The sequence below is a fragment of the Triticum dicoccoides genome, chromosome 6A (assembly GCF_002162155.2).
Source record: "Triticum dicoccoides isolate Atlit2015 ecotype Zavitan chromosome 6A, WEW_v2.0, whole genome shotgun sequence".
Taxonomy (NCBI): Eukaryota; Viridiplantae; Streptophyta; class Magnoliopsida; order Poales; family Poaceae; genus Triticum; species Triticum dicoccoides.
Window position 1 is genome coordinate 607,913,628 of NC_041390.1, and position 10,512 is coordinate 607,924,139.

A 10,512-nucleotide genomic window follows, 5' to 3' on the forward strand; every position below is an offset into this window, starting at 1 on the left:
ACTGCAGCCCTGTGCACCATGGAGGCGCTCGGGCCGGCCACTAGCCAAGGGTCAAACCCCATAGGCGCCTGGCCACGGGCGCACGAGGCACCATCATGGGCGCGTCCAGGGGCGAGGGGAGCACCGCGGGGGGCGCGTCTAGCGGCGCGGTGGCGGCCAGGAGCGCCACGTCCAGCGACGCTACGGCCGAATCAACGGATGGCTTGCATCCGGCGACGGAAACGGTGGTGGCCACCAACTCCATGACGGCGAAGGGCAATGAGGCGGTAGCGGCAACCATCCTCATGGATCAGACGGAGGAAGAAGGAGACGAGGCCTGTCATCTCACCGACAGCGAGTGCTTCCTCTCTTCTCCTTTCTCTGTTGCCTTTTGCTCTCGCTCGCTGGTTGTTCTACGGGCTGATAACATGTTTTAAATCAAAAATGATTGATCAATGGTTACAGAGAGTATATATATCCCCTGGAGAGATGCGACAATCCCGAAGAGAGATGCATCTGTTCCAGGAGGACGGGAGAGGCGACGGTTGCGACAAACACACGAGGGGCGTCCGTGCGGGCGCAACCGCTCATTCGATGGGCAAGGAGAGATTTCCCTTAATTACAGATTATAATTAATCTTAACAGAAAACACAAGGGGATGTGGCTTTTGGTGGGTTTGCTCACCGCCCGGTAGGGGCCTCTTAGCCATGGATACATAAGAGCATCAAGAGGTTGGGGCATAACAACTTTCTGCTGTGATTCAAAAATCTCAATGATATAATTACTAAAACCATTTATACTGATTACATTGACAGAATTTACTATTTCAACACAAACAAATACACATTACCCATTACAACGTAAGAACAGTCTGAAGCAGAAGCCGAATAGAATGTAGCACTAGCACAAAATACATTCACAAAAGGCTCAAATACAGAAATATCTATCCAATTAGATGAAATATGGTCCTCAACAATGTATAGCTAGGTTTGTGTAGAATTAAAGTAGCATCAATCTATGCGACCAGTGGCCACGACAGCTTGGCCAGGAAGATCTTACAACTGACACAATTCACTCATCTATGATCACCTCAAGAAACCTGGACAGTGCTCATGTTGGAACGAATGTCCAAAACCATTTTTTTATAAACACATAACTGTATCACACGCACGATTTCAATAACACAATAAAAAGAACAATACATAAGGGTTATGCACAAGAAAAAACGGTAAAAACAGAGCGCTAAAAGAGAACAAAGTTAGAATGGATCAGATTTCTGGCTTGGAACCCTCTGATAAGGATTTCATGTGCGCACATTATAATCATAGTCGATCATTTGGGGAAAGGATCTTCACTTCCATTGAATTTACAAATAAGAGCAGAAAAACATAAGTAAAATACCAACGGTACAAACATAGAGAGAAGAGAGGGATAGAGATTGTTGGACAATGGATCAGATTTCTGGCTTGGAATCCTCTGATAAAGGATTTCATTTGCGCACAGTATAATCATAGTCGATCAGCTGGGGAAAGGATCCTCCCTTCCATCTTAACCAAAAAAGCAATCTCCCACAAGAAACTCGGCAAACCACTCCAAATTGTTTAGGACAGCCATCACAGGACATCAACCCATTGAAAGATTCAATCTGGAGAAATATGCACAATATCTAATGTTACAAAATGTAACAGAAGACAGATAACACGGGGCGGTTCCATAAAGCCCCGTGCTGTTAAATGCTGGCCGGTGTTTCCGCTCATCTATGCTCCCCTCTACAGGATGACCAAACTATAAACAACAGGCCATCCTTCCAGTTGTGAAGCAACAAACACAACATTTGTTCAGCAATCAAGCAGAAAAAACAAAAAATCCAGTTCTAGCGGATGAACAATATGATCAACAATAATCCTCAGTTCAGGTCTCCAAATTGCTTCCGCATCGCACCATAGTGCATCAGAAGAACGAAAGTATTTAGTTTGATCATCATCGGACAGCTTCCAACATCAGATAAAAAAGCACAAAAACAAAAGAAAAAGAACTAGCATGTTTGATGACAGTATTTATCAACACATAAAGATGCGAAGGCTCAGATTTGTTTAACAGGTTTTCCAGTCATGAATTTTCAGAAGCAGAACTGGCATGTTTGCTGGCGGGTGTTTCCGCTCATCCATGCTTCCGTCTACAGGATGACCAACTGTAAACAACATGCCATCCTTCCAGTTGTGAAGCACCAAACACAAAATTTGTTCAGCACTCAAGCAGAAAAAACTAAAAATCCAGTTCGGGCGGATGAACAATAATCCTCAGTTCAGGTCTCCAAATTGCTTCCACATCGCACCTTAGTGCATCAGAAGAACGAAAGTATTTAGTTTGATCATCATCAGACAGCTTCCACCATCATATAAAAAAGCACAAAAACAAAAGAAGCAGAACAATGTTTGATGAAAGTGTTTATCAACACATAAATCTAAAAGAAGATGCAAAGGCTCAGATAAGTTTTACAGGTTTTGCAGTCATGAATTTTCAGAAGCAGAACTGGCATGTTTGCTGAAAGTGTTTATCATCACAGCCATGGTCAACCAGAACACATAAATCTAAAAGAATGACAATAGTGAGAGTTGGTCTTTTTGGCTCATATTAAGAAATTCAACCATGTTCCCCCTTGTCCTTCAAGAACTAATCAGAAGCGCGGGTAAGATTCAAATCACTGCCACTAATCGAAAGAAGTCCACATATGAGATGGGCATATGTGCAGACAAGATAACATGATAAAAGTCATTTGACGTTGATGGGTGACATCAGATAATAAGCGGAGTTTTGTAAACATATGAATGATTCAGTGCTTATCATATAATATTTAACATCATTTGCCACCCTGGGTTTGATAGTCTTTATTGGATAAAACAAGGAAGACAAATAGAGCGCTTTGTGCAAGGCATCAGATAATAAGATGAGATCAATAATCCACACATGGAATTTTCCATTGAGAGTGTAGGATATCAGATCATCACTTGCCAGCTCGAAAATCCAAGAACAATATCTGAGTAGAAAATCTTGGTTAGACCATTTGACCCAAGAGCAAGGGCAAACGCTGCAAAGGGTTGGTAAGTAAACCATTTCTCTATCAGCGCCTGCTACAGCCCCCTCAGATCCGAGTGCAACTAAGAGGGACACTAGAAGCTAAGCGCAAACATGACAAAAAGCAGAAGAATAAAGACGGACATTTTTTCTCTCAGATGCCAACCACAAGGGTAGCACAGATGATGCAGACATATCAACATGGCATCAGTTCAGACCGCCCGTCTGCTTGAAACTCTTCATAGAGAAAGATTTTAAACCAAAAATTAACAACAACAATCAAAGCAAATAAAAAATCTATGCACATTTGTGTCCAGATAACAGAAAAATATTACAAAAAAACACAAATATAGAAAAAGTATAATATGTTGTTTGGTCAGATCCCTCAGTGATAATATAGATCTCATCAATGTATGATTCAGGCCACTACTTTTTAACATCACAAGTCATCACCGGGATCCACAGACAACAATCTCCAATTAGGAAAGAAAAATCAACCAGAAACGCTACACAGATTCCTCAGTTCAAACAAGAATATTTAAAGAGTTTCATAACAAACGGTTGAGCCGTCAGACAATGCTTTCTAGGCAAATGCATCTCCATCAGACTGCAGCAATGTTCACTGCTCGGAGCCCAGTGCATATCATCATCCATGACATCAAGACATATACAACCAAACAATAGCAGAGCAAAAGTGAAGGAAGAGAATCAACGAACAACGGAAATAAAATCAGTGGACCAGGAACAACAGAAGATCCAATCAGTAGCCCTCTGGGATTATGCTTATGATTTTCATCAAGGAAGAAATCTCAGGTCTCAAAGACGTGCCATCACTGGACTCACAGAAATGAACTGCAGAGAACATGGCAAACTAAAAAGTCATAAAACGATAAGAATAGCATGAGCAACTTTTGGAGAATGTCATTCACCTCACCTCACAAGTAGCAGTAAGAAATCAAGATCGACCCAAAGTATAGCAAATTTGAAAAATTCTAGCCCAACTAACATTTCGCCATAAAATTCAGTCTCCAAAATTACGCCATAACTATGTGGACATCAGAATTGCAGATTTTCACAGCATGGCACACAGAGTGCACCTATCAGTCCCGAAAGATGGTGTGTTTTGTTCATGGTTTTCATCATTGTCCAGTCGTATTCTATAAATAGTAAACAACAAATAAAAAAACTGAAAAGTAGATGACACATATGTTCAGAAGTACTCAGACAAATTATGCTAAGCTGTTCAATTTGTCCTCAGAATTGCAGAATGACAGCATGGGCGCACAGCGACCAATCAGTCCCGAAAGATGGTATGATTAATAGGTTTTTCATCACCGGACAAACAGAAACAGAAACACAAACAAACAGGTCAACAAAACAGAACTTAAATTACTACAGAAAACAAATTCTGACAAAAGAAGACAAAACAGAACTTAAATTACTACAGAAAACAAATTCTGACAAAAGAAGACAGGAGGATCTAACAGCATTAGCTCTCAAGCCCTCAGACATCAGCAGACATTATGCCCGCAGACATCCAAGGAAGGATCTAACAGCATTAGCTCTCAAGCCTGGCTGGGCGAAAACTCTTAGGCAACAACTGCGAATGTTTGAGAAACAAGCCTTAAACAACTAAAGCAAATATATGACCAGCATTGCATCAGACATCCAAGGAAGGATCGAACAGCACTAGCTCTCAAGCCTGGCAGGGCGAAAGCTCTTAGGCGGCAACTGCGAATGTTTTGAGAAACAAGCCTTGATTTTATCATCATTTGCAATGCAGCAACATTTTCAATATATTACATTTGTATAAACTTTTATAAGATCTTTTAGATAGCTACTTTAGTGATCTAAAATATATTATAAAAGTTTACTAAGGGAGGACTATATATCTCAGTTATATTGAGCTGAAAAAATAACAAGGCTCAGACATCCAAGGAAGGAATTAACAGCATCTGCTCTCAAGCCTGGCATGGCGAAAGCTCTTATGCGGCAACTGCGAATGTTCTGAGAAACAAGCCTTAAATTTATCATCATTGCCGTAAATTACAAGCAAATCATCTCAACTATATTAGGTAGCCAATTTAATCACAATAATAGGCTCCGCAGACTAACAAAATGAAGTTCCAGGTTCCTATCAATGAGTGAAAACTGATTCTTGGCCCAATTATAGATCCCCTGGTCAATGCCTGGAGCTACCAGAGAAGGACCATTGGGCCCAAGTTAGATTACGGTAGATACAACAATGAAATGGAGTTTCCAACAAAGACAGACCAACAAAAGTCAAATGGGACAGAAAAAAATGTTTAAACTGACAAAAAGCTCAGAAAGCTGCATAAAATTTCAATTGAAAACCTGTAACTAAAAAATTAAAGAGGGATAAATATATGCAATGAGCACAATGTGAGCCAGTTGTGTATCATCAGAAAATAAATGACTTCTCATTCACAGGAAAACAGCACTGTGTCAGAAGGTGTCCTAAGATTGTTTCAAGGTTTCATCACCTGATACTGGAAACAATCAATCGAAAAAGAGAGCTGTTACCACAACACGGCAGAGAAGGCTCGGAAAAACAAGCACAACGATACACCATTTTTCAAAAGAAAACCAACCGTTTTCAAAAGAAAAAAATGGAACTTCAAAGTGATGGCTCGGTTCAGTGGGATAATCGGCATACAAATCAATCTCAAAAGAGACGACCTGTGATTTGGTCTGTTGAGCTTGAATATTGGCAAATCCTCACTGCCATCAGCACAAACTGGAAAAGAAGCAAATCCAAATTTAAAAAAGAAGGAAGTTCAGAAGTTTTCAAATCCAGACAAAGCATCAGCAACAAGACCCAAAAAAACTGGCTGGTACACTATTGCTGGGTCATTCAGCTAAGGATTCGTTCCAACCACTAATCAGTACTCTGGTATACAGCTATTGTAGCTTACAGACCATATAAAATAACAGAAGCAGGTTGCCACAAGCAGGATAATATGAGATAAAATAGGCATATGGCAAACATTAACTGGACAATGCAGTGAGATTTCCATTACCAACATCACAGAAAATTACAGATACTTGATTAGGTCTTCTTACTTCTTAGCATGCATACCGGAACGGATCACAGCTACTGACGGGAAACAAAAAAAAAGGAGGGCTGGCGCGAGACCACCTAGATCTACTTCTCGGACGAGTTGGGGCCGCGCTTCTTGCCGAAGCCGACGACGGCGGTGACGAAGCGGCGGTTGTACTGGATGCGCTTGTGGGCGCGGCCGCGCGGCTGCTTCTTCTTGTCCTGCTTCGCCACCTTGGGCGTCTGGCCCCGCACCTTCCCGGCTCGGGCCAGCGATCCGTGCACCTTACCTGAAGGCAGGCAGGCACCGCCGGGTCAGCACCAAGAAGAACCACGGCAACAGTAGGGTAGGGATCTAGCGGGGGGAAGAGGGGGAGCAGAGCGTTACCCATGGCGGCTGCGGCGGTGGAGCGGCGGCGCTTCGGCGAGGAGACGGAGTGCTCGGGCGGCGGCGGCTTCTGCTGATGGGAGGTGTGCCCTAGACGGGTGGGAGATTTTATAGAGGGGAGGGCTCCGTTGTTATGCGGGCCGTGGGCTGCGGGGCCCGTGGGAGGTGGGCCGAGAGCCCGTGGCCCGTTAGGGGCCCGTAAAAGAGGTGGGGAGTGGAGACCTCCTCCCTCCTCCTCCACCACCCCCGAGAGAACAGAACCCTCGCAGAAGCGGCGGCGGAGGAGAGAGGGGGCGAGATGCCGCGGCCGGAGGTGCAGGCCCCGCCGGAGATATTCTACAACGAGTCGGAGGCGCGCAAGTACACCACCTCCTCCCGCATCATCGAAATCCAGGCAAGCAACCCAAGCCCCCCTCTCGTCGCGTGTTGTGTGGGGAGCTCAGGTGGTTCCTGGTGAGGCTGACCCGGGTTATCTCCTTCTTCTTCGTCTTCGCAGGCGAGGATCTCCGAGAGGGCGCTGGAGCTGCTGGCGCTCCCGGACGACGGCGTCCCCAAGATGCTGCTCGACATCGGTGAGCTTCCTCTATACGCTCACCCACAGTACCATAGAACTACTCGATTCTCCGTTGCTTCGACAGAGAAACCATGTGTCTTGGTGAATTGCTGGCGTTTACAATCGTGGTCCTGTGTGCTGTGAATCGCAGGGTGCGGCTCCGGGCTTAGCGGTGAGACGCTGACGGAGCACGGGCACCACTGGATCGGCTGCGATATCTCACAGTCCATGCTTGGTGAGGAACTCGCCTTTGTTTGTTGCTCTTATGGACATGTTGGTGTGTCACTTAGGTTTCTGTTTGAGAGCTTCAGTTTTGTTTCCCCCTTGCAGATGTTGCTTTGGAGCGGGAGACGGAGGGAGACCTCCTGCTTGCAGACATGGGCGAGGTAAAATGCCTGCTACGGCATTGGATTAGCCGAGAATTTTTGTTCCAGATGCTATGTTTGGGTCACAGCTTGTCCTATGCAATTCTTCTTGTTATAGTTGAGTTTTATGTGTTATTAACTGTTAGAAGGTATCCTTGCTAATGATAATAATGTGCATGACTTGTGTTCAACATGATCTCGAGGTCAGACCTGATTGACACTGTAAAAGTAAATGGGCCTTCGAACCTATGTCTGGTGGGAAGATATGAGTATGAATCAAAAGAACCTGAACATTTCAGTACTGCCTTTTTCTCTAGAATAATTGTATGGTTGCCGAATGGTATCTTCTATCTATTGCACATGCTGAACCGAAGTTCCTATGAAGATTAAGAAATTACCATGATTTCCAATCTTCGCTTCATACATCTGCGTCGACCTTTTCACATCTGTGCAACCACAGTTTGCTGTTACTTGAGCTGATATGTTATAATAACGCATCTTCCAGGGCTTAGGCTTGCGCCCAGGAGTTATGGATGGTGCAATTAGTATTTCAGCAGTCCAGGTGATTCTTCAAGTTTTTGTTTTGTTTCTGCAACTAGCTTGTCGTGTTTAGTGATTTGTTCATAACTATGCCCTTTGTTGACAATGTTGTGCAGTGGTTATGCAATGCGGACAAGTCTTCTCATGAACCAAGATTGCGGTTAAAGTACGTGAAACTATTTTGTAACGTATCCCTTGGGTTATCTGCAACCAATTCTTAACCTTGATGTGCATAATTTCCAGGGCTTTCTTTGGATCACTATATAGATGCTTAGCAAGGGGAGCAAGGGCTGTTCTACAGTTTTATGCTGATAATGTGAAACAAACCGAAATGCTCGTGTCTTTTGCCATGAAAGCTGGATTTGCTGGTGGAGTGGTTATTGACTGGCCTCATAGGTAAGGATTTCATTGCCTCGGAGCCATGGTTGTATGAACGCTCTTATGGATTTCTTGTCTGCCGTGGACTTATGTGGATGCCTTTCCTCTGACAGTTCGAAAGCAAAGAAGTCCTACCTTGTCCTCACTTGTGGTACATCTTCTGTCGCATCTCTTCCAAAGGGGAAAGGTGAAAACGGTGAGATGTGCAGCAGTGATGATGACGGTGATGATGATGAGAGCAACGATGACCAAACAGTAAGCTCACTCTTAACAAGATATGTTTCCTGTTTATACATTTTGAGCTTGATTGCGTTTAATCTCTGTGTTTTGTCTACTGCTTCATTCCACCTTGATCAATGGAACTATATGTGACCCAGTTGCTGTGTACACAAACCAGTTGCATAAGAAATGTTGTTAATGACATGACCAAATAGGCCATTACTCTCTTATTATGGGATGGAAATGTTTGTTACTTTTAAGGTGATCTTTCTACCTGTCTGTGTAATATTCCCTGTGTCAACTGCTAGCATCTTCAGTTCTACCCAATAATTTCCAGATGTTTACTTTATCTGAAAACTGTTGCTATCTTGAACGGAATGAGCTAACTGTCTGTGCTTGATCAAGAATCAACTTGCATCATACTTATCTTATTCTGTTCTCTCACTTAATAGTCCATCGTTGATTGTCCTCCCATGTGATGAAGCCTTGGTGCTCTATTGGCAGTGATACATGGTAATAATGTGATTTTTCCAATGCAGGTTGGCACATATGGACGGAACAGGTCGAACAAGAGGCAGAAGGTGAACAAGAAGAACGGCAGGGGCAAGGATTGGCTGCTGAGGAAAAAGGAGCAGATGAGGAAAAGAGGCCGCGACGTCCCCGCCGACACGAAATACACAGGGCGGAAGCGGAAAACCCGCTTCTAAGTCGGTTTTCAGCAGCCATTTAGCTTAGCTTGTCAGAAGCAGCAAGAGTGTTTATGTCTGAAGAGTTGGCTGTATCGTGCTTCCATTGTATACCACCGAGAGCTATTCTTAAGATATGCAGCAGTTTTGGCAAATGCTAGTAGTGTCATGTTTGTGAGGATATATGTAATGATGACATTGTTGGTTGTTTTATGTTTGCATTGATTTGTGAAAGTATGCACAATTTTGTATCTTGCAGTAATCGCGATGATATACCCTTGGTTATTTGTAAGCATGTGGTGTAGATGTTGAAACAAAATGGTTTGGAGATTATTTTCTTAGACTGCGCACTAGGCGCAAAAACAAGCGCAACATAAAAATTTCTGTTTCTGTGTATTACATTGTATGGACGGGCTGTTTTCCATGGAATACAAAATCATGCATGGTATACGTCACAGTCAGAGCTATGATGCCGCGTTGCGCTTGACCTTCATGGTACTTTGCGCATCCTCTACAACATGGGTCGGGTCGGCACTCGCCTGCGGTGAATTCGGAGTCCTTGCTCATGGAGATGTGTTTGTGATGATGCTTGCTCGAGGGAGAAGTGGTGACAATGACGTCAGTGTGCTACCTCGTTGAGGCCTCTTCGCTGTGGTATTGTGTGTGGAGTATGTTGTGTGTGCCATTCTGCGGTTTGTGGCGGTCTCTCTCGGTTTTTCGTTAATTACCTGGGCAATTTTCTTCTTTTGCACCCGTTTCGAGAAAGAAATGACTCGGTGTACCATGTATGCAAATCCATCTAACTAACCTCGTTCGTGAGAGATTCAGATCGAGACAACCTCATCATCAGCACAACATCGAACACATCACGGATCATCATTTACCACAATGCTAACTATTTTAATCTTCTGATGTCTAATAAACTTTAAGTAGTGACATCATAATATATATCATACATTGCTCATAATGCACATTGTCGCATAAAAAGAAAACACCTTTTATGTGTTCAATTAGTTGCCCTTGCAAGAACCGAAAACTAGTTGAATTTGTGGTGTGGGGCTTCCAAGTGGGTATTTATTATTTATCCTTCCCTTCTTGTATATACTGAAGTATGAAATACTTCTTGTATTCCTTTGGTGCATAGCTTGCTTGTAGGGATTTTTTTCCTGAAGTAATTTCTGGAGGGATTTTTTTAGGGATTTTGAGTTTTAAACACACAACCCCCCATTGACAATTTTCCTAAGACACATAGATCCCCCCTGCTGCCT

At 43.4% G+C, this 10,512-nt stretch overlaps 2 protein-coding genes, 1 long non-coding RNA gene, 17 other non-coding genes and 3 pseudogenes across 20 annotated transcripts; 2 read left to right on the forward strand and 21 right to left on the reverse strand.

Moving 5' to 3' along the window:
* Positions 1-1,242: 1,242 nt before the first annotated feature.
* On the reverse strand, positions 1,243-1,340 carry LOC119319750. Its single transcript, XR_005154613.1, has one exon. It is a non-coding gene; the product is annotated as a small nucleolar RNA Z103 (small nucleolar RNA).
* An 87-nt stretch (positions 1,341-1,427) lies between these two features.
* On the reverse strand, positions 1,428-1,526 carry LOC119319751. Its single transcript, XR_005154614.1, has one exon. It is a non-coding gene; the product is annotated as a small nucleolar RNA Z103 (small nucleolar RNA).
* Positions 1,527-1,656: 130 nt separating this feature from the next.
* On the reverse strand, positions 1,657-1,802 carry LOC119319867. Its single transcript, XR_005154687.1, has one exon. It is a non-coding gene; the product is annotated as a small nucleolar RNA snoR137 (small nucleolar RNA).
* Positions 1,803-1,821: 19 nt separating this feature from the next.
* On the forward strand, positions 1,822-2,386 carry LOC119318398. Its single transcript, XR_005154098.1, has 2 exons — positions 1,822-1,894; positions 2,289-2,386. It is a non-coding gene; the product is annotated as an uncharacterized LOC119318398 (long non-coding RNA).
* LOC119319752 lies at positions 1,880-1,970 on the reverse strand (annotated as a pseudogene).
* Positions 2,056-2,154, reverse strand: LOC119319734 (annotated as a pseudogene).
* On the reverse strand, positions 2,274-2,364 carry LOC119319753 (annotated as a pseudogene).
* Positions 2,387-2,456: 70 nt separating the features above from the next.
* On the reverse strand, positions 2,457-2,551 carry LOC119319731. Its single transcript, XR_005154598.1, has one exon. It is a non-coding gene; the product is annotated as a small nucleolar RNA Z223 (small nucleolar RNA).
* Positions 2,552-2,604: 53 nt separating this feature from the next.
* On the reverse strand, positions 2,605-2,689 carry LOC119319854. Its single transcript, XR_005154675.1, has one exon. It is a non-coding gene; the product is annotated as a small nucleolar RNA U36a (small nucleolar RNA).
* A 78-nt stretch (positions 2,690-2,767) lies between these two features.
* Positions 2,768-2,851, reverse strand: LOC119319783. The gene has a single exon (XR_005154637.1). It is a non-coding gene; the product is annotated as a small nucleolar RNA R16 (small nucleolar RNA).
* A 56-nt stretch (positions 2,852-2,907) lies between these two features.
* On the reverse strand, positions 2,908-2,995 carry LOC119319786. The gene has a single exon (XR_005154640.1). It is a non-coding gene; the product is annotated as a small nucleolar RNA R16 (small nucleolar RNA).
* A 625-nt stretch (positions 2,996-3,620) lies between these two features.
* Positions 3,621-3,708, reverse strand: LOC119319858. The gene has a single exon (XR_005154679.1). It is a non-coding gene; the product is annotated as a small nucleolar RNA snoR118 (small nucleolar RNA).
* Positions 3,709-3,820: 112 nt separating this feature from the next.
* On the reverse strand, positions 3,821-3,892 carry LOC119319766. Its single transcript, XR_005154623.1, has one exon. It is a non-coding gene; the product is annotated as a small nucleolar RNA R66 (small nucleolar RNA).
* A 213-nt stretch (positions 3,893-4,105) lies between these two features.
* LOC119319716 lies at positions 4,106-4,202 on the reverse strand. Its single transcript, XR_005154584.1, has one exon. It is a non-coding gene; the product is annotated as a small nucleolar RNA SNORD96 family (small nucleolar RNA).
* Positions 4,203-4,303: 101 nt separating this feature from the next.
* On the reverse strand, positions 4,304-4,395 carry LOC119319714. Its single transcript, XR_005154582.1, has one exon. It is a non-coding gene; the product is annotated as a small nucleolar RNA SNORD96 family (small nucleolar RNA).
* A 183-nt stretch (positions 4,396-4,578) lies between these two features.
* On the reverse strand, positions 4,579-4,694 carry LOC119319699. Its single transcript, XR_005154576.1, has one exon. It is a non-coding gene; the product is annotated as a small nucleolar RNA SNORD14 (small nucleolar RNA).
* A 16-nt stretch (positions 4,695-4,710) lies between these two features.
* Positions 4,711-4,831, reverse strand: LOC119319690. The gene has a single exon (XR_005154567.1). It is a non-coding gene; the product is annotated as a small nucleolar RNA SNORD14 (small nucleolar RNA).
* A 144-nt stretch (positions 4,832-4,975) lies between these two features.
* LOC119319693 lies at positions 4,976-5,096 on the reverse strand. The gene has a single exon (XR_005154570.1). It is a non-coding gene; the product is annotated as a small nucleolar RNA SNORD14 (small nucleolar RNA).
* A 38-nt stretch (positions 5,097-5,134) lies between these two features.
* On the reverse strand, positions 5,135-5,273 carry LOC119319850. Its single transcript, XR_005154671.1, has one exon. It is a non-coding gene; the product is annotated as a small nucleolar RNA snoR2/U65 (small nucleolar RNA).
* Positions 5,274-5,469: 196 nt separating this feature from the next.
* LOC119319837 lies at positions 5,470-5,566 on the reverse strand. The gene has a single exon (XR_005154660.1). It is a non-coding gene; the product is annotated as a small nucleolar RNA snoR31/Z110/Z27 (small nucleolar RNA).
* A 133-nt stretch (positions 5,567-5,699) lies between these two features.
* On the reverse strand, positions 5,700-5,804 carry LOC119319839. The gene has a single exon (XR_005154662.1). It is a non-coding gene; the product is annotated as a small nucleolar RNA Z107/R87 (small nucleolar RNA).
* Positions 5,805-6,036: 232 nt separating this feature from the next.
* On the reverse strand, positions 6,037-6,587 carry LOC119318399 (40S ribosomal protein S30). The gene is made up of 2 exons (XM_037592956.1): positions 6,504-6,587; positions 6,037-6,405 (listed from the first exon to the last, which is right to left on the reverse strand). Exons 1-2 carry the CDS (start codon positions 6,505-6,507, stop codon positions 6,221-6,223), a joined length of 189 nt encoding a protein of 62 aa, XP_037448853.1. The 5' UTR covers positions 6,508-6,587; the 3' UTR covers positions 6,037-6,220.
* Positions 6,588-6,743: 156 nt separating this feature from the next.
* On the forward strand, positions 6,744-9,536 carry LOC119318400 (18S rRNA (guanine-N(7))-methyltransferase RID2). The gene is made up of 9 exons (XM_037592957.1): positions 6,744-6,897; positions 7,000-7,075; positions 7,208-7,291; positions 7,387-7,442; positions 7,927-7,983; positions 8,078-8,127; positions 8,205-8,357; positions 8,453-8,594; positions 9,098-9,536. Exons 1-9 carry the CDS (start codon positions 6,802-6,804, stop codon positions 9,263-9,265), a joined length of 882 nt encoding a protein of 293 aa, XP_037448854.1. The 5' UTR covers positions 6,744-6,801; the 3' UTR covers positions 9,266-9,536.
* Positions 9,537-10,512: the final 976 nt, after the last annotated feature.

What these genes read in the sequence shown, in the direction of transcription:
- LOC119318400 (XM_037592957.1), top strand. Translation starts at nt 6,802, where the DNA reads ATGCCGCGGCCGGAGGTGCAGGCCCCGCCGGAGATATTCTACAACGAG. An exon ending in CAAGATGCTGCTCGACATCG is followed by an intron (nt 7,076 to 7,207) that starts GTGAGCTTCCTC and finishes TGTGAATCGCAG; the next exon opens with GGTGCGGCTCCGGGCTTAGC. An exon ending in GTTATTGACTGGCCTCATAG is followed by an intron (nt 8,358 to 8,452) that starts GTAAGGATTTCA and finishes TTCCTCTGACAG; the next exon opens with TTCGAAAGCAAAGAAGTCCT.